The sequence below is a fragment of the Nelumbo lutea genome, chromosome 1 (assembly GCF_056320005.1).
Source record: "Nelumbo lutea isolate HS-2025 chromosome 1, American lotus-T2T, whole genome shotgun sequence".
NCBI classification, from domain to species: Eukaryota; Viridiplantae; Streptophyta; class Magnoliopsida; order Proteales; family Nelumbonaceae; genus Nelumbo; species Nelumbo lutea.
The window spans coordinates 65,208,204-65,233,195 of record NC_142684.1 but is presented as its reverse complement, the minus strand read 5'-3'; the positions used below and the strand labels follow the sequence as shown (position 1 = coordinate 65,233,195).

The 24,992-nt window shown below is 42.7% G+C and overlaps 1 protein-coding gene across 1 annotated transcript; it reads left to right on the top strand.

Moving 5' to 3' along the window:
* Positions 1–4,447: 4,447 nt before the first annotated feature.
* LOC148874976 (UPF0481 protein At3g47200-like) lies at positions 4,448–6,084 on the top strand. Its single transcript, XM_088965673.1, has 2 exons — positions 4,448–5,161; positions 5,279–6,084. The coding sequence occupies exons 1-2, from the start codon at positions 4,529–4,531 to the stop codon at positions 5,564–5,566; spliced, it is 921 nt and encodes a 306-aa protein (XP_088821799.1). The 5' UTR covers positions 4,448–4,528; the 3' UTR covers positions 5,567–6,084.
* The last annotated feature ends 18,908 nt before the right edge of the window (positions 6,085–24,992 follow it).

Below are 24,992 nucleotides of genomic sequence, written 5' to 3'. Positions count from 1 at the left end.
AACCCTAGAGTGGACCCAAACTAATGTTAAAACCCAAATTTGCCCAACTAGTACATGGGATTAACCAATTTTCTTATTGTGAAAAAGTCTAAACAAATCCTTTTTCATTTCCATGGGTTAATAGGTTTTTCTCTCTTTTTTTATTAATTTAATGTTGATTTGTTTCATAGATTGTTCTGGTTCAATAATAAAATATAATAAGAAAGCACTTAACAAGATCCTTTGGTTATCTTCGTTAGTTCAATTTTGAAATTGTTTTTTTAACTTGGTTTTTGATCTCATGCTAATAACATTTTTGTAGGGCTACACAATAGGGATAGTCTATCCTCCAAACACTTAATCCCCAATCCTAGGTCCAACGGGATTTGATCTCAAGTCTCCACTACAACTAACCATGCTAAGCAATTAATTTTTGTAATCCTCATAATATACAAGCTATAGAAAAAGGAATAATTTTGAAGCTCAATAATTATATACCGCTAGTATATAATTATAGAGCATTACTGTAAGCTAATCCACAACATGTATTGGAGGTGATCCAATTCTAAAATGCTTAAATGGAATTGGACTCCCATTTAACCTTAAGTCCTTTGTCAACACCGCATTACTTGCAACCGCAGCGACCAAATAAATTTTGATCAATACATATCAATTGATTTACAATAGCGTGTTTGAATTGAATTGGCATTAGCTGAACACAATGGCTGTGGAACCAATGATAATGTTCCACGCCATTAATAGATTCATGGGTCCCATTGTGAAAGGCGTGGGTCCCATGTATTTTATTACTGGTATGGAACATTATCATTGGTTCCACAACCTACTGAACAGCTATCAGGTTCAATTAATCCTTGCCCATTTGAATATTACTAAACATTGCTGAATTGTTATGCGATCATAGGTAACATTTTCTTATCTTTGTCTCGTGATCACATCAATGCCCCATATGCACATCTCAGCATACATTAGAAATATTTCCTGTACTTGCCACTGGAAAATGTTCACAATATACAATTGGGATATTCTGTGGGGTGCTGATGTAAACTCCTTTGTCTCTTATAATTTAAAAAATATCGTCAGAATTGGAGGGGTTATAACTTGTAAGTTGTAAATGGTGGTTTACACTTTACATCACTTTTGCAATTGTTGCCACTTTAATAAAGTAATCCCATTCATGTCTCCCACTAAAAAGATATCTTTTTTTTTTTATTATTATTATTTTTTCTGTTTTGTATTCATCAATCATTATTAAACAAAGACTTGGTAATTGATATCCTAGACACAGATATTGTGATAATAGTGATTTAGTGATTTGGGAACTTATTTTCTAGGTTTATTCATGGCGAAATGACGAAGAAACCAATTTTTATTCTGTTAAAATGTAAAGTTGTTTTCGTAATTACGAATGATGATGGGCGATTTAGGATGTGTCCAGATCATTCTCTTTTTCTTTTATTTGGTAGAGAGAGATGATGTGATTATAATTAAAAAAAAAAAAAGAAGTGAGATGACGTGATTATGGTATATAGAGTGATAATTGTGTCTGTTTGTGTAGGAGCATTTGGGCTGAACTAACCCGCACTTAACCATTACATGAAGTGTGTATTCGTGATGGGCTCTGTTTTCTGGTAGTTGGGCTGGCCCGTTAACTTAGAGTTCACGAACTATGGCCCTTTACTACGAGATCGGCTTCCATCAGGGAAAATCTGTACCAATACCGATCTAACAGCCTTTTTCGACCTTGTATTTGAAATATTTTTCAATGAAATAAATGCAAGGTAGTAAAGGGTGCTCGAATGGATTTTGCCCTGATTAAAATCGAACTCCTTTACTACTGTACGTACATCATGGTGTCAAAACTTTTCTCACGTTCTTATTTATAAGGGCTATGCAAGTTCCAATTCTATTCGAACATGTCACCAATTCTGAAATAATTGGAAACTGATGGACTTTTGATTTTACGGCAGATGAAGGCCAAAATTTTATCAAAAATAATTAAACTGTGCCTACCACTCCTTTCCGTTATTCTCTTTCCCTCCCTCTCCACCGCCCCTTCACATTCACTGCCTTTGAAACCCATTAACCGGCACTGCAACTTAGCTGCTTCCCGCAATGAAAGATATCACCGCTGTCATCCTTGCCGTTGATACCCTTGCCTGAGTTATGTTTGACATAATTAGATATGACTAGATCTGGCAGTTGGTTTGGATGGGTCAGGTTTGGGTTGCGTTAAGACACTATGGGTTGATTTTGAGTTGGTTGGATTTTGGGTTGGATCCGTAAATACTAGACCCTAACCCTAAATGTTCGGGTTAAGGTTGACTCACGGATCAATTCGGGTCATTCCTAAAAATAACAGAAATTTTATAAAATGAAGAAAAATACATGAAAAATATCAAAATTAAAGGAATTAATCTTAAAATTCCAAACATAAAATAAAAAAGCTTAAACATTCAACAATTCAAAGAATAAACAATAGAGTAAAGACTAAATAGTAAAAATGAAAGAAAAATACTTCTAAGAATACATAAATAGTCCCAATTACACCTAACAATTGGGTCAGCAGATTGACCTATGACCCAATCTAGCTTTTTCTGGATTGGATTGGATCGGTTATTCTTGAATTCAGGTAGCTAAATATAAAACCCTAACCCTGTTTTCTTGAATTGGATTGAATCGAATTTATGGATTGGGTCAACTTTTTACCAGCCCAAATCAGCCTAAATCAGCCTATTCTTCAGAACAAACTTTCACTCTTGGCTTCATCGTAGTGATATGAGTGGCTGAATTCAAAGTACATAGTGACATGTTTGGAATAGGCACAATGTTAACACGTTATGCTAATAGTTAAAAAACATATAAATTGCATACTTGCTGGCAGTTGATTTGATCAAATTTATCCTAACTCTGATACACATTGGGTTCATCTTCATTGCTGGAATACTCCCTTCCTAGCTACTCCCCAGTAAATTAAAAACAGGCAAGTCGGTGACAGAAAGTGTCGTTTAGGGATGTGGTCCGATCAGACCCGATTGAAAGAAGTGGCAAAGTGTTAATTACACCGGCATTAACAAGCCTACAATCACCAAATAATTGTGGTAGAAATATTTGTTGTTATCGTTGTTATTTGGTGAATGACATAATCCTTCATTGCCATTTTTTATTTCTTTGATAAGGATTATTAACTTAGCCTAGTTAATCCATTAAATGGAACTCATCCATGTGTCAAAATATTGATATACCTGATACGTTGGTAGAGATACATTGATAGTTTTTTTTTCAATTTTTTTTTTAAATCTAATTTAGAGGGGCTGTTTTGAGGTCCATTCACCTCTTAAACTGGTCAAAACCCTAATACACCTTCTGTTGAGGCATATTGGGAAGCTCCCAATATGATAGCCTATAGGTATGAATATTTTGAATCTTGATTTAATCATCCAAAAGTCACAGAAATGCAAAATCACAGTTGTATTTCAAACAGAACCAGGCGTTGCAGTCTAGAACTAGTTTATGTTTGCCATTGCTGGCCCATATTTTATAGTGGAAAATCCCCAAAATGATAATTTGGAGAAAGTAAGTGTTCAATAAGATTAAGCGGAACATAAAGCTTTATGTCCCTAGGGGACAGACTATAAGGTTGGACTACCTATCGCGAATGAACATGCCAATCTTCAATAAAGATGAGATTCACATCAAACACTGTCGTGTTCTGTCTCCAGCCAATCAAGTCTTCTGGTGGGTAAAGTTATATTGTGAACGCAAGGTTCATACACTTAATATGCTTCTATCCACGTATTGGGCAGGATTCTAAGGGACTGGTTTAAAATCTCTTTATCCCCTGAATCAGTCAAAACCCTGATACATTCTTTGTAAGAATATATCAAAAGGCTTCCAGATATAATATGTATCGACTGATACGAACTGATATATATCAACAGAACGTGCCCCACAGCCGATCGGAACATTTACTAATACATTAATTATTAATGGGATTAACATGCAAAACACGACCAAGAAAACGCCAAAGGAAGTAATAGTAATTTACTGAGAAAGGCAGATATGCAGGTGTGATGGATGATAGCTCGGTCAAATCAGCCTCTCACAAGATAGATTCTCACAAGATCCCACAGCACATGGATGATAATATCAACAATGATGAGAAATCATTGGAAGATGTTCATAATATACGGCGGAGATGTTCTGTGGCACATTGTCGGAAACTTACCTTGTGGGGGCTGATTTCAACTCGCGCGACATACCTACCATTATATCAATATTTTAATATGTGTGAGTGTGTGACGGCTTTGGGTAAATATAATCAACGATGATCCATGTTTTTGGGAGCTACCCTGAATTAGTTTTATGGATTGCGCACATGTGTCTATAAGTAGCGTAGCAATTTCATAGTTGGGACGCTCAAGCCTGAAGCTAGCCGTGAAGTGTTATAACCAAGAGCAGAGCTCAGAGCTCTTGTCTGTCATCACCAGTTTGGAGGGAGAGAGAGGGAGAGGGAGAGAAGGAGGGGAAGATGGGGCACTCAACAAAGGGCAAGAAGATAGCAAATAAGAATGCCATTGAACACCAAAAGATCAGAATAGACGAGTGGAAAGATATGAAAAAGAAAGCACCAGAGGCGCAAGTGGAGATGAGCGATGAGCTTCACAGATCTGTCGACAACATTAATGGATTATTGGAATATAAGGAATATTGGGTAGAGCGTTTAGACAGCCAGTCCAAGTGTACCATGTTCCGAGCTCCTCCAAACATGCGTGAAGTCAACTATCAAGCTTACACCCCCAAGCTTGTCTCCATTGGCCCTTTCCATGCTTACAGAATCCCTAATTGGGAAGCCATGGACGAGCACAAGACTCGCTATCTCCTGCTTGTCTTGGATCAACGTCAACAACAGCAACGAAAAACAATTCAACATGGTGGCAGTTGCAGAGACACAGCTGATGATGACGATGCTGCTGCTACTGGGCGTTGCACCTTCACAGCTAAGACCCTTGTCAAAGCCATGTATGACTTAGAGTCCAGAACAAGAAGGAGCTACACCGAGAAATTTCATAACATCCCTAAAGATAACTTTGTCATGATGATGCTGTTGGACGGCTGCTTTGTGATCCAGTTGATGCGCTTCTACCACTTGATTATCAAAGGGGTATTGACTGTTTACTTACTTCTTTAAGAATTTAATTAATTTTCACATATATATATATATATATATAGCTGCTGACATAGATAGATTCCTTTTCTTCTATATATATAACCTATGCAGACACAAGTGGTTGATCCCCTGTTCACGGCGCGCTGGATGTTGCCCATTCTACAGCGTGATTTGTTCATGCTCGAGAACCAGCTGCCGTTATTTGTGCTTGAGAAATTATTTTCGATGACTAAGTTAGAAGAAGACCCTCCTCTCTCAGTGCTAATCCTCAACTTTTTCGATTCTCTACTACCTATTAGCAAGAAGAAAAATGCGTTACCATATATAGACTGCAGCAAGGCTGTCCCCAGAGGGATCTTTATTTCACAGACTACATCCTGTTCTTCGACAGTATTGTGAACTCCCCCAAAGGCGTCGAGATTCTTCATTACGAGGGGATAATCGATCATGTTATGGGGAGCGATGAAGAGGTCGCCAATATCTTCAACAAGCTGTGCAGGGAGGTTGTGTACAGTGCAGATGAGTGTTATCTATCGCAATACCTCAAGGATGTTGACTGCTACACCAAGACCAAATGGAATACATGGCGAGCTAAGCTGATGCATGACTACTTCAACAGCCCATGGGCGTTGCTTTCTGTTGTTGCTGCCATTGTCCTCCTCCTCCTCACCATTGCCCAGACTGTCTTCTCCGTTCTTTCTCATTTCCGTCCCTGAATCCACGATCATCTCTCTCTCTCACTCTCTCTCTCTCTCTCTCTCTCTCTCTCTGTGTCTTTCTCCTTCTTCCTTTGTGTTTATATGTTCATCTAGCCAGCTACTAGCTAGCCATGTTTGTGTGTTTGTGGCTTGTTTGGTCTCTTTAATTTGTGTGGCTTGTATCTCTGTGGTTGTTACTTAATGATATTTTCTTACCCAGATAGCTTATATATTGAGCCAAATGGTTTGATAATTTCTTACTTTGAACCGCGCTGACAACTACTAGTGGCCCAATTTCGATCAAAAGTATGTCTTAATTCCAAATAAATTGAGAGCGACAACCCTCAACAAACTGAATCAAAATCCGGCCGGAGTGTGAGAAGAAAATGACAGGATTTGATGATTTTTCATTGTTTTGATTTCATAAATTAGGGAGAATCAGTAGTTTAATTGAACGATAACTTAGGGAGTCTTCGTCAATATATAATTTTGTTTTTCTTTTTATTTTGGATAAATTATAAAGACCTCCCATATTATAGAGTCTGTAACAAAAGACCCCCCTGTACTTTGTTTTTTCACAAAGGCCGCTGTATTATGACCGTGAGACAAAGACCCCTCTTGACTATTAAGGCAGATGACGGAATAGATTATTAAAATAGTTCATTAAACTTTTTCTATTTTCTTTTTTTGCCCTTTTTCTCTTAAAACCTATTTAACCTATTGCTTTCTCTTTCTTCTCTTCTTTTCCCCTCCTTCACCGTTCTCTTTCATTCTTTCTCTTTCCAACTCTCGGAAATAAAAGGACGGAGGAACCAGCAGAGGGACTTGTAGTTGATGGAGCCCAGCTCTATCTGAACTGACTTCTAAGTCCTATCACAAAGCAAAACTTGTATACACATATATCAAATTATCAACGAGTGACTCACTGAGTTAGGTGGGCAAACTGGGTTGTTGCCCAGCAGAGGGACTTTTTTCTCTCTCGTTTTCTCCAGTGTGAAGTTGCAGAGAAAGAAGTGATAAAAGAGGCTAAGATAATGTGCAATGTGTCGGAATGAAGATGGGATTTTTGTGAGGTCGACGGAGATGTTAAAATTCAGGCGAACTCCTCCACCATCTTTGCTGTTTCATCATCTCAAACGGGTATTCCGGAACCGGTAGGAAATGACTCATGGGCTATCCGACCCTATGCTCGGAAAGGAGATAAAGCTGTGATGGGAAGCGTTAACCAGTTGCGGGTGAAATCATTTGCTGGTCATGAAGAAGCAGCCCCTCAGTGCACGCTAAATCACAACGTCCCGGCCATAGTTTTCTCGACTGGTGAATACATTGGTAACAATTTCCATGAGTTCACCGACACACTGATTCCTCCTTTTATTACTTCTCGCCAATTCAATGGAGAAGTTCAGATCGTCGTAACTGATTACAAAGCTTTCTGGGTGAACAAGTATCAAGTAACCGATTGCAGCACATGGATGGTTTAAGTCAACGTCCGTCCTTCCTTTTTTTCTCTCTCATTCTTTCTCTCTCCCAACTCACCTTCTGCAGCACTTGTGGAGCCAAAGCCGGAGCCGCCTCCCCTGCAACATCGGCACACTACCTTCTTTCGCCGCAATTATTGCCGTGTTCCTCATCATCGGCGTCATCACTTTCATTGTGTGGCTCATTCTCCATCCTCATGTACCTGAGTTCCGAGTCGATTCGGTCTCCATTTCATCTTTGAACATCAACAATTCTCAGGTCACCGGCAATTGGGACGTCGGCTTCACTGTCAGGAGACAGACACTGTTCCTCTTTGGTGAGTGGGTGGGTCAATTAATTAATTCCACCAAGTCCTGTTTCCACTGCAATCCAAGAAGAAACAGCCTGTAGGCTGTAGAGAGTAGAGACAAAGCTATATATTCATTATATATTCACCAAATACTCCTTGTGGGATTTCCTCCATTAAATGGTTACAGAAATTTAAGAGTTCAGCAAATTTCATTCACAAAATCACAAGTTGGTAGAAAATCATGCTTCTGTCACTGAACAAAAACTCCCTGCAGTTGCATGCATCAGCTCACATTCAACAAATTGCTCGTAGGAGATCTGCTATCATCTATATATGCAAATGCAACACAGCTGGGTGCCTACTCGGAAGCAAAGACCTTGGTCTCCAACTGGTAAGTTTTGGTGAAAAAGGCGGGCCAACAGAGGTAAGTTGACATAATGCTGCTGACAGTTGATGCCCCGATGAGCATGTTCATAACCACGATCTCCAGCTGAATGGCCTCCAGAGGAGACGCGCCTCCCATTATAAGACCAGTCATTGCGCCTGGAAGAGAGATCAGTCCCACTGTCTTGGCATTGTCCAACACAGGAGAGAGAGCAACAACCAGAGATCTTTTCACTTGCTGGACGTGGGGTTGTTCCAACGGAAGGATAGTATCGGAAGGTTGGAAAAGGTCAATAGTCTTTTTCGTCTAGTTGTTATAAGGGTATTATGGGGATTAAAAAATATTGTAATGACATTTTTGAACAAAAACGTAACGGAAGGAGGTCTTTGTCTCACGGTCATAATACGGAGGGATTTTTGTCGCAAAACAAAGCACAGGGGATCTTTGTCACAGACCCCATTGTAGGGGGTCTTTGTAATTTACGACAGAAACAAGCAAATTCATATTGCTTTTGCCTTTTGTTGACGGGATCGAGTTGTGCTACGTTGAACGCTTGACAATGAGAATTCATCAAAATTCAAGTTAGTTTCGTCTAGCTCGGAAAAGGTTAGACTTTTGTTTTTTTCATTGGGTTAGCTGAACATAGTGGCTGTGGAGATATGTGTAGTGGGCTGTGGACCATGGAATACCCATCATGGGAGAAGAAGTTATCAAGTGGGACCCAAAAATTAAAGATGTTTCGAGAATTGTCTTTCATTATACTCCAAAAAAAATGGAGATACCACGTGTCCACTGCTGGGAGGTAGTCCTCGTGGGAGATCATCTACTAAAAATTCAATTATTGATAGGATGATAGCAGTTACTAATTTTAATGTGTTCACTTTGGTTGGTATAAAAACAATACACGCATCACAATTTTTTGGGGAGGGGAGCTAAAGACCTGAAGTTAAGATGGGAAAGAAAGTAAAGAGAAGAAAATTCCAACCACGCTGAATCTTCTCATAGATAAAAAAAATGTATTAGGTAGTAGGGCCCAACAATTAGTAGTCTCATCAATGTTTTCAAAATTGTATCAAATCAGATGATCGGATCAAAAAATTGGGAATTGGTTATCTGATTAATTTCGTTTTATTTTAGAACTGCTTTTTGGTTAAAAACTGTTGATTTGATCAGTAAATTATTGATTCAAACGTTTAAATTGTTTGAATCATTCAACGGTTTTTTAGCTGTTTTTTAAATTTTATAATTTTTTGTCAGTAACAGACCATCCATTCAGTTCGGACCGTCAGACCATTCTACCCAAGAATCATTGTCTGTTTTGATTTTAAAAACCTTGGTCCCCATTGTCAATCACATGTACCAATCAATGATTTGGGCATAAATTGGATATGGGAGATATTCGGGCCCCAACTTTAGAATGCTCAGCTCAGGCCCGGGCCCTCACTGGTTTTTTTGGCAATTAACGAGCTTAAGGTTAAGCTGATCTATATTTTCCAAGAGTGAGAAGGGGTGAAGGGTTGATGGCTTTTGAAGCCTTGAAGGGCCAACCAACAAGGTCTAAGAACAGGGGTAAACATTTTTCTTAATATCTCAAATCTCTACTAGATCTTATTAATTCCAATCAATCAAAATAGGAATCCAGATCCTGCCCACAAGAATTCTGTCCAAGTCTACCTACAACACACTACCCTGTGAATTAGTAACATCTCCCCCTGCATAATACTATGCAGAGGTTGAGATGTTCTCCATGTGTGACTGCAATAAACGTGGGCAGAGTTTGTGTGGGTAGGAGATCCAGACTCCCAATGAGCTGAGTCATTGTGGTCATTGTCAGAAATGAGAATTTCTTTCAATTCTTATTCCAATTCCTGTTTGAACCAAACATTCAGGGGGAATAGTCCATTCTAATTCCAATTCCAAGGTATTTCAATTTTGATTTTGTTTCCAATTACAACCGCAAATCAAATGGATCTTTAATTATTTTCTTTTATTGCAATATTTATATCAACTAGTAAATATGCATGTGTGATGCATGTGGCGATTTGAGATGGTGATAAATCATATAATATTTTATATTATATGTCATAATATTTATTAAAAGTGTCATATTGTAATATTTTTATATTCCATAAAAAATAATATTTATATATAAAACAACATATAGAGATATGTTTGCATGTGTGGTTGGGCCAAGCCTGAATAAGAAATATGTGGGATTTATGCAGACCCAAGCCCAAATGAGCCTAAACCTGAAATATAGGCCCAACCTTGGAATGTTTGGGTTAGACCGGGTTGAAAATGATCACCTCAAAATTGAAGCAAGGTGTATTGGTGGATTTGTTGCAATTCAACCTGAATCACTATTTTTTTTTCAAAACATGCCATTCGCTAGGTCAACAACTTAACAACTTGACCAATTGAACCATCCACTCATTTGACTTGATTGAAATGTTAGACATTAATTCTCTTTTTTTTTTATCCATTTCCATTATTAATAACATTAATTTCATTTATCATACATATTTTGTTTTATTATGATGAATATATGATATTATTATAGACATACCCAATTATTTCTATAAATTTTTTGATTTTTTAAATTTTTATGTTTTATTATTTAATGAATTTAATAATGTTGTGGGCCAACTTGTTTGAACAAAATGATTGAACTGTTGGCCCACCATCCACAAGGAAATATTCCAATCATTTTTCAGGCATTGGTTTCTTTTAGTGTTTTTTAGGGTCATTTAATTAGACACTCCTTATAGTTTTATGTGTTTATTAAAACCTACCATCTACTTTGCATTTTACTAAAACACACCTATAATTTGTAATTACTTTACTTATTCAATCCCACACGAGGAACCTTTTGTAACCCCATTTGGCAATGTCCACCTTACCTCTTAAAGGACATGGATCCAAGGTTTTTTTATTCCAAAAAAAAACCCTAAAGGCTCTCCTGTCACATGTAGTCCACCCCTTTTCCAAACAAAGTTATCATATGGAAAGAGGGTTTATTTGTTTTCTAAAATGTTGATAAGAAAATTATTAGGGCCATTTTTGGAATAAAAACCTTGGACCACAATGCTCCTTCATATCTTCAGCATGCCTTAAGGGGTCATGTGACCATTTCTAGATAGAAATACAAATGGTTCTTGATGGAGGATCAATTAAGTAAAACATATGCAAATCATAGAGTGTTTTAGTAATACAAAAAAGAGAGTAGGTTTTAGTAAATATGTGAAACAAAAAAGATGTCTAAGTAAATGACCACCTTTAAACATCAAATCATCAGCTTGAATTGGTCAATCTAATTTATTTCTAGATCCAATTGGTGAAAATTGTGAAACAGGGTTGTTTTATTATAAGAGGAAGACGATAGTATAATTTCCAAAGATGTTTCAGCCACACTCTCTCTCTCTCCATTGAAGAAGATAAATATGTAAGGGAAGAAAAATCAAGGCAGAAATAAAATGACAGAAAAAACCTTACAAAATTACACTCTCAATGAGACAATGAATCATTGAAAAAAAGTAAAGTACCACTTTTGCCATCATTTATTTTTAAATTTAAAACCAAGAGATAAGGGTACGTTATATTCCCTGAAAAGTCCAAAAGCTAATGCAACGTATTTGCATTTTTTATAGTAGTATAGACAGATATAGATAACCAAGAAATAGGGGTATTTTATGTATATCAAAATGTCCACAAGTTATTAGTTCATTTTAAAAAGTGAGGGGAGGATTCAGTATTTAAGAAAAATTTGAAGGGAGGTTTAAGTCTTTTACACTATTTTGTATGTATTTACGTTGTACACATTTGTTTTTGTACTTCTTTCATGTTGGATAAGCTAATAAGAACATTGAAGATTTTTGAAGCTGTTTTCTTTGCCCTCGTACTGAAATTTGACTTAATTTCTGAAGTCGAATCATTTTGGCTTTTAATTAGTTGAGTTGAGGCGCAGGATTTGTGTTTTTGAGGATTTTGGTCATGTTGTTAGTATTTCCTTTATTCGGTAAGGCAAATAAACAATAAAATTTGGAAGATTTCTGTTTTATTTTGATAGAGTTGGTGGAACTTTCCTATGATTTTTATGGATCGACTAGAGATGGGCATGTGGCTCTAATTTAGAAGATATGAGACGAAGATAACAGTTTAAAAACAGAAAAGAATGAATGCAGTCGAGTTAATGACATTCAAAGTGGAAGCGACGGATATTTGTCCTCTCAGAGACCTTTTTTTGATGGGATTATCCTTGCAGATCATCGTTGTTTTATGCTGACATAAGCTTACGTTGGTGAATTTATTGACAGTGACAAAAGAGCTGGACCATAGAAGAATACTCTTCGAGAAGGGTATTTACAATTGTATAGGCAAGTTTGGAAGGAGTAAAAATATATAATTTTTCATTCTATATATTTGTATTTGTACTCCTTCCAAATTTTTACTATGTTTAGGCTCAGTTTGGAAGGAGTACAAATACAAATATTGATGGTGTGTGATCCGAGCACTCTTAACTGGCAGAGGCTACGTTCATAGCTAGCGTCGGACAAGATACTTGCGAGGAAGAAGGTGAAGGATTCCCGGAGAGTTCTCTTGACGGGAACACTCTGATGCTTAAGTCAGAATTTGGTGGAGAGCTGAGAAAGAGAGAGTTGTAGAGAAATAAGCTGCGTGGAGATGCACAATTTGCAATTACCTTTGTTCTTTGGGGGCCGGAGCTCTTATATAGCAGTGGCCTGTCAAATCAGGCATAACCACCTCTGATTCTCTGCCGCAACCATTACTTGCCAGGGCTGCACAGGTAACTATTGCAGAGTACGGCCCTGTCAAGCTGGGGACACCTCTCAGGGTTGGCAAGCACGACGCCGCCTGGCGAGAGACGTGGGTGCAAGGCTCCAGGTTTGGCAGGTGCGGTTGTTAGACAGGAGATCTTCCTGTGATACGCCGAGTTGTTATTCCACGAGCTGCCTTGCACCGAGCTACCCTGTGTCGAGCTGCAGGTGCCGTATCGAGGTGCTTCTACCTGAGGTGGCCTACTTAGGTTTGAGCAGGAATAAATTTATTCTAACTTAGGAGGCTCCCGAGCTCACCCTAAAGTGCCTCGAGCTCGGGAGATTCCTGTCTTGGGAGAACCTTAGCTCGGGACACTTCCTTGGAAGAATCTTAACTCGGGGTGTTCCCTTCTTGAGGTGGAGCTCGGGGGGCTCCTTATTGAGGAGGAGCTCGGGGGCTCCTTTACTTGGGAGGAACTCGGGACTCCTCACCTGGAGGGACCTTGGGGCGCTCCCCCCTTGGGAGAGAGTTAGAGGTAATCGGAGTGTCATCTGGTACCGAGTTGCCACGCTGGATCTTGGCGGACTGGTCGCGCTGAGTTGTCACTTATGCTGAGTCACGTCCATGTGTCCTCCTATGATGAGGTCGGGTCAAATCACCCTCCATCAATTGCCCCCCACTCCCCGAGCCAGGGGTCCTGACCTAGTGTGGGGAGTTCACGACGTGATGGGTGGATTTGGCCCGAAGTCTAGGCTGCCTCGTCAGAGTTCGCCAGTCGGACCAGTTCGTCGTTCGGCTCAATCAAAGATAACTCGGATCGTGTATAGTTCACGCGTGGACGTCATGCGATCTATAGACTCCGCGGATGTCAAAAAATACGCTAAACTAATTTCAACTCGGGGGCCGTGCAGCCGGTTTTCTTGAGAGCCATTGGATTGTCTTGATCTCGACTGTTGATTCTCGGACATAATAGCTATAAATAGGGGGGACCCGAGACATTTTTCCTCGCCACGAGTTCACTAGCCTTCGCTTAGAGGTCGCGTTTAGGCTCCTATATTCGAGTTTCCCAGTTTGCCATTTTCTCAGTTCGATCGTTTTTCTAGGTGAGTCCTCTAGCTTTTCTCTTTCGTTTTAGTTCAGTTCATAGCTATGTCTCAGCTTAGTTTTGATAGTCTTTTGGATGAGCCCGAGGAGGGTACCTCGGCTCAAGTTGGTCACTCGACGCTGTCCGTAGATAGACTTAGGGCTTTGATAGGTCGCTACCACCTCCCGGATGAGTACACCTATAGCCTTCCTATGAGTAACTTTCCCTGCGAACACGATCATAATGAGATCGTAATCTTCGAAGAGTAGCTCGTGGCTGGTCTTCGATTGCCCTTGCACCCTTTGATTATAGAGGTCCTAAAGTTCTTCAACATCACTATAGACCAATTACACCCGAACTCAATTTGGAATGTAGTAGGGACGATCTCCCTTTTTTATGAGTATTGTCTGCCCCTCGACCTCGAAATTTTCTCTTCTATCTTGTCCATCAAGAAGAACTTTTCTTGTGTCCTTCCCGAGCATAGGCGATCTTATTACTTGTCTCCTTGCCCGGGTTATAAGCTTTTACACGAGCTACCCAATAAAATTCCAGCCTGGAAGCGGAGTTATTTCATAGTTCGTAACCCCGCAGGGTGGCCCTTTCCTACCCATTGGAGGGCTGCCATTCAGGACTCCGGTGTTAGGTTGGACCTGAAGACAAGGGAGACACTCCATTCATGGGCGGAGCTCGACTTCCACTATAAGGACTACCTTACCGAAGATAAGCTCGTGTAGGCTGGCTTGAGTCCTGGTAGGTCGTCTTTGGCTTAGAGTCATTCTGGTAGTTGGTATATTATTTTGTTGATGTTGCTAACACCAAGTTTGGTTGCAGCCCCCATGCATCTCAGCACAAACAAACTTCTAGGGTAGATGAAGGGAAAGAAGAAGAAGCGAGCTACTAAAAGAGCTCGTACTGAGTCTCCAGAGCCCGTCATCCCTAAGCCCGAGCAGCCTACTAGTGCGCCTCCGGTGATTGATTTGGAGACCGAGAAGGAGACTGAGAAGGTCCCACCTTGTGTACCTGATACATCTTCGAGACCTGCCCCTTCGGCAACTGTTGCTTCTTCGGGGAGCGGGGAGACAACTCGGAGTATCCAGTCTCCACAATGCAGCCTCCAAAAGAGCAAAGGGGCTGTGTACTCTGAGGAAGTTGCGAGCTGGGCTAAGCTGACCCCTTCTCAATGCAGGGCTTGGGCAGCTACCCACTGCATGGTGGTAAGTCTTGTTCCGCTTTGATTTCTGTATTTGTGATTTTTGCTGGTGCTAATTTATGTTCTTGGCAGGTGAACTCTGTCGTGCACGCCCTGACTTATCAGTCTGATCAGCACCTAAAGCAAGTTCTAGCTGTTGAGAATTCATCTCGCGAGGCTCATGCCAAGCTAGATTTAGCTCACAACAAGATTAGCCAACTGGAGAACCGGGCGCAAGCTCAGGAAGAACTTATAGCGTCGCTAATGTCAGAGAAGTCAGGTCTGATGCGTCAGGTGGGGAACCTCGAGGCCGATGTCAAGGAGAGAACTGAAATTCTTCTCAAGGCCATTGAGGATGCTAAGGTTAAGGTCGTCGCGGATTACAAGAGCTTGGAGGAGTTCGAGGGGGAGCTAATCGAGGCCGGATCGAAGGGCTACCGTAAAGGACTCAAGCTTAGTAGGTGGCTAACCAAGCGCGAGTTCCCACAGCTTAATATGAGTGCCATCACTACCTCGCGGATCACCAAGGAGATGGCTCTTGATGCCGCTGGAGAGCCGGACTCTGAAGCGGAGAGCGATGATGAGTCACTCGACAACGAAGAGGCCTGTGTCAACAACAAAGCTGGTGCTGGCGACAAGGCTGGTTCCTCCATTTGAGGCTTCGAGCAAGGGTGATGAGCGCCCCGAATAGTTTTTGTACTCCAAGCTTGTGAGCTCAGCTTCCTTTTCTTCTCTCCTCTTTTTGTAATGAACTTTTTGTAGTGAAATACATCTTTGCAATGAAAAGATACTTTTTGCTAAGTGTTGTGCGATTAACTTTCTTGTGCAATTATCCTTTTTAATCGGAATCTTGGGTTTCCCTGAATTGTTAAGCTACCGAGCTAGATAACAAGTAAGGGTAACTGAAGTGGATATTCTTAGGTCATCATCACCCCGAATTGTCAACCAGTACTTAGTAGGGGCAACTTCGCATGATCTGCGCTGATGTGAGCAACATTGTAGGGTATATACCCGACCTGTCTGCACATGGGCCACTTAGATAAACATCGGTCGTCCTTAACGGGCGCAACCTACTGTATGCCAGGGTGGGCTATGCATCATAGGGTTCACACCCGAGCTGCCTGCACCTTAGGCATTAAAAGTACTTATCCTATGCCAACAAGGCGACTAGGTCCTATGTAGTGCCGAGGTCTTTTGTTAGCTTTGCGCTTTAGCCCTTAGGCTGGGGGAGCGACTTATAGTCCACTCCTCTAGAGTTCGCCCATGCCGAAGAGGCGACAGGGCACCGAGGTCCTTAGCTCAACATTTCAGCCCTTAGGCTGGGGGAGTGACTTATAGTTTACTCCTCTGGAGTTCGGTAATTACAGGTAATATTTCTTTAGGTTGACAATATTCAATGCTCGAGGTATCTGCTTCCCTTTTAGGGTTTCGAGCTCATACGTTTCTTCCCCAAGCACTCTTTTTACTCGGTGGGGACCTTCCCAATTTGGCCCGAGCTTACCAACACTGGGCTCAGGTACCATGACTTTACGAAGAACCAGGTCTCCGACACGGAGGTTCCGCTTCTTGACCCTGGTGTTATAGTACCGAGCTACTCTCTACTGGTAGGCCGCGTGTACCTCATCAAGTAGGTCGAGGTTGGTGCGTAGCTTGTCCTTGTTTGCCTCATCGCCGTATGCTTCCAGGCGTAACGTGGGGACCTTGATTTCAGCGGGGATCACTACCTCGGTGCCGTACGTGAGGTTAAAGGGGGTCTCGCCTGTTGCGGTTTTCACCGTGGTTTGATAAGCCCATAGTACACCGGGTAGCTCATCTACCCACAGTCCCTTAGCTCGGTCTAGGCGTGCCTTAAGTCCGTGAAGAATGGCTCTGTTTGTGACCTCCGCTTAACCATTCGCTTGAGGGTGCGCCACCGAGGTAAAATTTTGTTATATTCCTATATCTTTGCACTAGTTCTGGAATTTAATGTCCTCGAACTGCTTGCCGTTGTCAGAGATGAGTACTCGGGGTAGTCTGAAACGACAAACTATATTCTTCTAGAAGAACTTCTGCGCATTCCACGTTGTGGTCATTGTGAGAGGTTCGGCCTCCACCCACTTAGTGAAAAAATCAACTGCTACCACTAAGAACCTCCTCTGTCCTATCGCTGGTGGAAATGGTCCAAGTATATCAATCCCCCATTGTGCAAAGGGCCATGGGTTGGTGAGGTACTTTAGGTCGGCAGCGGGCTGGTGGTGGATGTTGGTGTGCTTCTGACATTTGTCACACTTTTTGACAAACTCAATCACATCTGCTTTCAATGTTGGCCAATAGTATCCCTGCCGTAGGGCTTTCTAGGCAAGGGCCCTAACCCCCAAGTGTCCACCGCACAAGCCCTCATGAGTTTCGCGGAGCATGAGCTCAGCCTTGAAAGGTCGCAAGCAACGCAGGTAGGGGAACGTGTAAGATCTTTGGTACAACTGTTCGTCTATCATGACGTATTTGGATACCTGATGCTCTACCCTTCTGGTAGCATTACGATCTGCAGGGAGGGTCCCGTGCAGCAGGAAGCTCGTGAGCGGATCGATCCAGCTCGGCTCTGCTTGTACGACAGGTCTGACCTCCTCTGCCCCCCCGAGAATGCTAGGCCGAGGCAAGTTCTCTATGTACACGGTTCTCATGGTATTATCACTTGTGCTAGCTAACTGGGATAGGGCGTCGGCCTCAACATTCTCAGATCTCGAGATTTGCTTGATGAAGTGGGACTGGAAGTTGAGCAAAGCCTCCCTTACTTTGGCTAAGTAGGCGACCATGGTTGGCTTGCGAGCTTCATATTCACCTGTGACTTGGTTGACCACGAATTGGGAGTCACTACAGATGATGATGTGCTTGGCTTTCACTTCATTTGCTAGAGCTAGCCTGACTATTAATGCCTTGTACTCCGCTTCATTGTTGGACGTAGCGAACTCTAAGTGTAACGCATACTCCAGTTTCACACCGCTTGGCTCGTACAAAACGATTCCAGCCCCGCTACCCTGTTGATTTGACAAGCCGTCCACGTGGAGGATCCAGGGCTCCTCATCCCAATTCGGGTTTAATCTAACTAGGAGAGAAGCCGCGCTGGTTGTTCCCTCGCGGTGCTCGGGCTCGTTTGGCTTGGGGACTTTGGTGCTAAAAGTACATTCTGCAATAAAGTCGGCGAAGGCTTGGGCCTTGATGGCAGTTCGCGGCTTGTACTGGATGTCATACTCGCTGAGCTCGATGGCCTACTTCGTCAACCTACCAGAGACCTCGGGCTTGAGCAAGACTTGCCTTAGAGGCTTATTGGTAAGAACAGTGATAGTATGAGCTTGGAAGTACGGACGAAGCTTCCGAGCTGCAACAACTAGAGCATACGCCAACTTTTTGATCTCTGGATACCTCGTCTCTACTCCCTGCAACTCTTTGCTAACATAGTAGATAGGCCGTTGGACCCGATCTACCTCTTTTATTAGTACCGAGCTGACTACCTCGTCACTTGCGGAGAGGTATAGCTCCAAAGTATCTCCCACCTCGGGTCGGGTCATGGTTGGGATGCGGACGAGGTGCTTTTTGAGCTCGTCGAGAGCGAGTTGACAGTCTTCGGTCCATTCGAAGCCTTTGTTTTTAATTGCCTTGAAGAAAGGCAGGCAGCGATCTGCCGATCTGGACATGAAACGGCTCAGGGCGGCTATGCGGCCATTCAACCTCTGAACCTCCTTCAATTTCTGGGGTGGTCTCACATCTAAGATTGCCTTAATTTTTTCAGGGTTAGCCTCAATGCCACATTGGTTGACGATGTAACCTAGGAATTTACCCGAGGTGACACTGAAAACGCACTTGTTCGGGTTTAATTTCATGTTAAATTTATGCAAGATTTCAAAGACAGAAAGTAAGTCTTTTATTAAATTGCTTGAAAACTGAGTTTTGACGACCATGTCGTCTACATAGCATTCTATTTTCTTGTCGATCAACGGCTCAAAACATTTTGTTTACAAGTCTTTGGAATGTAGCCCTGGCATTTTTCAGCCCAAAGGGCATGACCTTATAGTAGTACAGGCCTAGGTCGGTTACGAAGACTATTTTTTCTTCATTAGCAGGGTCCATTCTGATCTGGTTGTAGCCCGAATAAGCGTCCAAGAAGCTTAGAAACTCATGCCCTGAGGTCGCATCCACCAAACGGTCAATCTTGGGGAGTGGGAAGCAGTCCTTCGGGCAGGCCCAGTTCAAGTCGGTATAATTGACACACATGCGCCATTTACCATTAGCCTTTTTTACCAGAACAGGGTTGGCCACCCAGCTCGGGTAATGAACTTCTCTGATAAAATCGGCTGCGAGGAGCTTCCCGACCTTCTCGTCAACTACTCTCCAACGCTCTGGGGCTAGGTTGCGTTTCTTCTGTCTAACGGGCCTAACTACAAGATCATTGTTCAATTTGTGAGTGATGATGCTAGAGTCTACTCCAGGCATCTCTGCCACGAACCATGCAAAAACATCTAAATTTTTAAGTAAGAAACTTACCAGTTGAGATCATAGAGGCTCCTCGACTGAAGCGCCAATTTGGAGTGTCCGAGTTGGGTCCTTTGTTGAAGTTGGCACGGAAACAGTCTCTTTCGTAGGTGCAGCTTGCTCTTCGTAATGCTCCGCAGGTCACTCCAGCTCGAGGTCATTTGCCACCTTGGCTTTTCCTTTGAGAGCGGTGACGTAGCATTAGCGAGACTCGAGCTGATCGCCTCATGCTACCCCAACTCCAAAGTCTATGGGGAACTTCATCGCCAAATAATAGGTGGGGACCACCGCACGTAGAGCATGGATGATGGGCCGACCTATTATGGCGTTGTACGGGGAGGGAGTTGCGACCACCAAAAAGTTGTGGTTGAGCTTCACTATGCTAGGCTATGTGCCGACCTCCACAGGTATAGTGATTCTCCCCAAGGGCTTGACTTCCTCTCTGCTGAAGCCCACCAGGGGAGTACTTGCGGGCTCAAGGTTGCTCTCGTGGAGCTGAAGCTTGTCAAACGCGGCTTTGAAGAGGATGTCTGTTGAGCTATCGAAATCGACGAGGACACGCTTCACCTCGAAATCATTGATCCTTATCTTCACGACAAGCACGTCATCGTGGGGGTAGAGGACTCCACGCACGTCATCCTCGGTGAAGAAGAACAGTTCCTCTGTCCTTGGCCGCTTTGGGGGGTTTTGCTCTTCCCTTTCGATCTCACGAGCTGAGGCCCGAGTTGCAACCGAGGTGCAGCCCACGACAATCGATCCTCCGGTAATCATGTGTATGGTCCCCCGAATTGGCCTCTCTTCAGGGGGCTGCTTCTGCCGCTGCTCGCCTTGTCTGCTACTGGACTCGGGAGCATCTCTACCTTGCTCCCCCTGTCGTCCTATTTTATCATCATTTTGTACAAAATTTCTTAAGTATCCGCGACGATGAGTTCTTCTATCGCATCGTGGAGGTTCTTACAACTTTCGGTACTATGACCGTGATCTTTATGAAAATTACAATACAAATTTTTATTTCTAACACTCGGGTCCCCTCTCAGCCGAGGCGGCCACTTAACGTATGAGGCATCCTTGATCACCATGGGGATCTCGGCCCGTTTTGTGTTCATAGGTGTATAGTCGGTCCTTTCTGCTGGAGGAGCTCGGAAAGGCTGACCTGGCCTTCCACCCCGAGCTAGGTCTTTCTTCTTCTTGCTGTCCCCATGGGTTGAGGACTCAACTTCTCTTTTCCTCTTTTCAGGCAAACTTTCATTCTTCTGGTTAATCTCCTCCTCCGTCCCTATGAACTGGTCCGCGAGCTTGAGGAACTCGGTTACAGTCTTAGGCCGGTTGACAACTACATGCCACTTGAACTCCTTGTGCGTTATGCCTCTCTTGGCTGCTGTGAGTCACACTGCGGGGTCCAGGTCGGGTATCTGTAGACAAGCGTCATTAAACCACTTGATGTAGCTGTGGATAGACTCCCCTTCCCTTTGGACTATACTGAGGAGACTTTCTTGGGTTCTCGGACATATTTTGCTGGTGACGAAGTGGGAGGTGAAGACCTGCACCAACTATGCCCAACTTTTTATTGTCCCGGGCACGAGATTCCTGTACCATGTGCGAGCTACACCTTTGAAGATGGTAGAGAAGGTCACACACATGAAGGACTCGCTTGCCCTTGCCAAGTGCATCTGCGATTAAAAGGCATCCACGTGATCATTCGGGTCGAATGATCCGTCATACTTGTCCAGGGGAGGTACTTTGAAGTCCTTGGGCATTGGGACAGCCAAGAGTTCAAGAGACAGAGGGGATGGTACAGAGAGGAGCGGAGTGGTATTCACTTCGCCCGAGCTTACCTCTTCTTTTCCTTTGAGTTCGGGCAGGTGGTGTGTCACAGTTCAACGAGCTCGACGATGTCTCCGTTACTTCTTTGCGGGCTCTACATTGGTATCGCTCACTTCTGTGTTGTCAGGAACGGTTCTTGCAAGGAGTGGCTCGGACTGCTAACGTTGACTGTGGATCGGTCCTTGTTTGGAGTTCACGGCCAGGACCTCGAATTGGTTCTCAACGAGTGGGGCCACGAACTCGGAAAGCTGAGGTGATGCGGGTCTGGGAGGCTGAGAGTCTCCCGACCTGACCACACGCGGAGAGCTGGGTGTGACTGGATTCTCCCTCCTGCCATGGGACAAGATCTAGCTCCTAGGAGGATTTGGGCCCGAAAGGTCTCTCCCCGACTAGAGGGGAGTTCATTCCGGCGGCGAGGCTTAGTCTACTGCGAGGCTGGATGTTGTGGTGGAATCGGCGGCTAGTTCAGAGGCAACAGGGGGAACTGCTGCTGGTAGACATGGTGTAGAGCTTGTTGCTAGTACAACTGAAGCTGTTGGACTTGTTGCACTTGAGCTTGTATGGCTCGCATGCAATGCATCAAATCTTCAAGCTGGTTTGGTCCAGCTACTGGGGGAAGAGAGGACTCAGTGAAAGTGGTGCCTACCGCGGAGGGGAGCGGAGCGCTCACCGGTGCCACGATCTGAGGCACGTTCAGCATCGGGACCCCATCCACAGAGAGAGGAAGGGTGAACTGTCTGACACACACTATAGGGAGCTGAGGTTCAGGGGAAGTGTTTGCGCCTGAGTTGCTCCCGGCGTTGCTGGAGGAAGCCATGGATACTGAAGTTGAAGAGTTTAGTGGAAGAAGGCTTTTTGAAGCGGATCCCACAGACGACGCCAATTGATGGTGCACGATCCGAGCACTCCTAACTGGCACCGGACAAGATACCTGCGAGGAAGAAGGTGAAGGATTCCTAGGGAGCTCTCCCGGCGGGAACACTCCGATGCTTAAGTCAGAACTTGCTGGAGAGCTGAGAAAGAGAGAGTTGCAGAGAAATAAGCTGAGTGGAGATGCACAATTTGCAATTACCTTTGTTCTTTGGGGGCTAGAGCTCTTATATAGCGGTGGCCTGTCAAATCAGGCATAACCGCCTCTGTTTCTCTGCCGCAGTCGTTACTTGCCAGGGCTGTGCAGGTAACTATTACAAAGTATGGCCCAGCCAAGCGGGGGACACCTCTCAGGGTTGGCAGGCACGACGCCGCCTAGCGAGAGACGTGGGTGCAGGGCTCCAGGTTTGGCAGGTACGGTTGTCAGACATGAGATATTCCTGTGATACGCCAAGTCGTTTTTTCGTAAGCTGCCTTGCACCGAGCTACCCTGAGCCGAGCTGCACGTGCCATATCGAGGTGCTTCTACCCGAGGTGGCCTACTTAGGTTTGAGCAGGAATAAATTTATTCTAACTTAGGAGGCTCCCGAGCTCACCCTGAAGTGCCTTAAGCTCGGGAGGTTCCTATCTTGGGAAAACCTTAGCTCGGGACGCTTCCTTAGAAGAATCTTAGCTCGGGGTGTTCCCTTCTTGAGGTGGAGCTCGGGGGCTCCTTTACTTGGGAGGAGCTCGGGACTCCTCACCTGGAGGGACCTCGGGGCACTCCCCCCTTAGGAGAGAGTTCGGGGTAATCCGAGTGTCATCTGGTACCGAGCTTGGCGGACTGGTCGCGCTGAGTTGTCACTTATGCTGAGTCATGTCCACGTGTCCTTCTATGATGAGGTCGGGTCAAATCACCCTCCATCAAATATATAGAGTGCAAAACCTTGTATTTTGTATTATTTCATATGTATTTGCATTGTATACATTTGTATTTGTACTACTTTCAAATTAAGCATTAATGTGTATAAAAAAAGGAAAGTTTATATGTTTTATAAAAAAGGACATAGAAGGATTTTATATTTTACCCTGTTTTACAAAGGCAGTTTTTGTGAGATAACCCATAGCATTACAAACAATCCAAGCATTGTTTCATAATATGCTTGATTGTCTTGTTTTGAAAATTGCTCTAATAAGGCTCAGGTTAGGAAGAGTGAAAATAGAAATATGTAATGTGAAATGCCATATATAAGGTATTTGTATTTGTACTCTTCCCAAACTATGCTGTTATAGGATTTTTTTGCAAGCAAAAAACTGTGCACACATTGCATAAGGATGGGATCCCGCAATATAATGGAAACATCTCTATGAATTTAACATAAATTAGTTGGAACCCATGCGATGCAAGTAAATTTGAAGTCAAAAGGAGTTATTAGACATTTAGATTGAGCAGAGTGAATCTTAGTCCAATTGAGCCTTGGGCACTATGGCGATAAGCTAATTAAATTGATTTAATAATTAATATAGGCATTATAATAATTTTACACCAAATGTCAAGAGAGCTTTTCCTACAGGTCAAATTATAGGAGAGGTTTAAGTAGTTTACCTCAATGTTTTAAAAACTGACCCAGAGGCTGAACCGTTTTTGCCTCCAGGTGTCACCAGTTCAATCGCTCAAGTCAAACAAGTCAGGCCATGCCACATTACCAACACATAAATTTATAGTGAAAGTGGGGTTCATTGCAGGCTTTTTGCGGTAGAGTGAAAGGGGGGAGATAGAGAAACCTTGATGGATAGGGAATTTTTCACAATAAGCCTAGGGGTGATAATGACCAGGTTTTGCACCTATGGTAAGGGCTATGGCTTAAGGCCGAGTTAGATTCCAAGCTTGAAAGTTGAAACATAAGACCGGGCCTATTTCTATATATAATAGATGATATAATATAAAATAAAATATGTAAGTATCCATTATCTATAATATGCATATTTAAATCAATGTTTTAAAAACTGACCTAGAGGTCGAATCATTTTTGCATCTAGATCATGGGTCTCCAATTTGACCAACTCAGACCATAGCACATCAGTCATACGGAAATCCAGACATATATATATATATATATATATAATGTGTATAGGTATGTATAAACATGTATTTTATCTATAAATAATATATAATTATGTTCTACATGTAATATATGTATTATTTTATATTCAATTTAGATTTTTTAATTCAGTTTTAAGTTTTTTATTTATAAAAATACTAAAATTTTCAATTTGAGGCCAAAAAAATGTATTTTGGTGAAAATACGATGCCTTGCAACACATAGATCTCAAAAGTAATCCAAAATAAAAAATAATAATAATAATAATAATAATCACCTCAATTGAACATCGGAGTGTAAAGTTATGGCCTCCGAAGTTTACATACACATTTAGTTTATAACCCTAGACCCAGTCACTAGGTTGAACAAGTCAAAGGTCCAACTATTTGGGTCAAATGGTTTTTGACCGTCCATCAGGTTTTACTAAAATCGAACCCAAAATCTTGACCTGATGACAGTTTGAGAGATTCAATCGGTCGGGTCAGCCATAGGTTGAAAACACTAGTTTAAAGCTGTGTTTAGCAAATCTTTCAATGGCGTCTTCTGGGCCTGTCAGAGTCTAAAATCCTAATTTTTGAGTTTTTTCCGCTTGGCAAAAAAAGACAAGAAGTCGAGAAGATGAGCCGCCCAAAAAGCTTGTGCAA

Bases quoted from the DNA above. Each gene is read 5' to 3' on its own strand.
- LOC148874976 (XM_088965673.1), top strand. From the start codon at position 4,529: ATGGGGCACTCAACAAAGGGCAAGAAGATAGCAAATAAGAATGCCATT. The intron at 5,162-5,278 runs GTATTGACTGTT...TAACCTATGCAG, and splicing joins ACCACTTGATTATCAAAGGG to ACACAAGTGGTTGATCCCCT.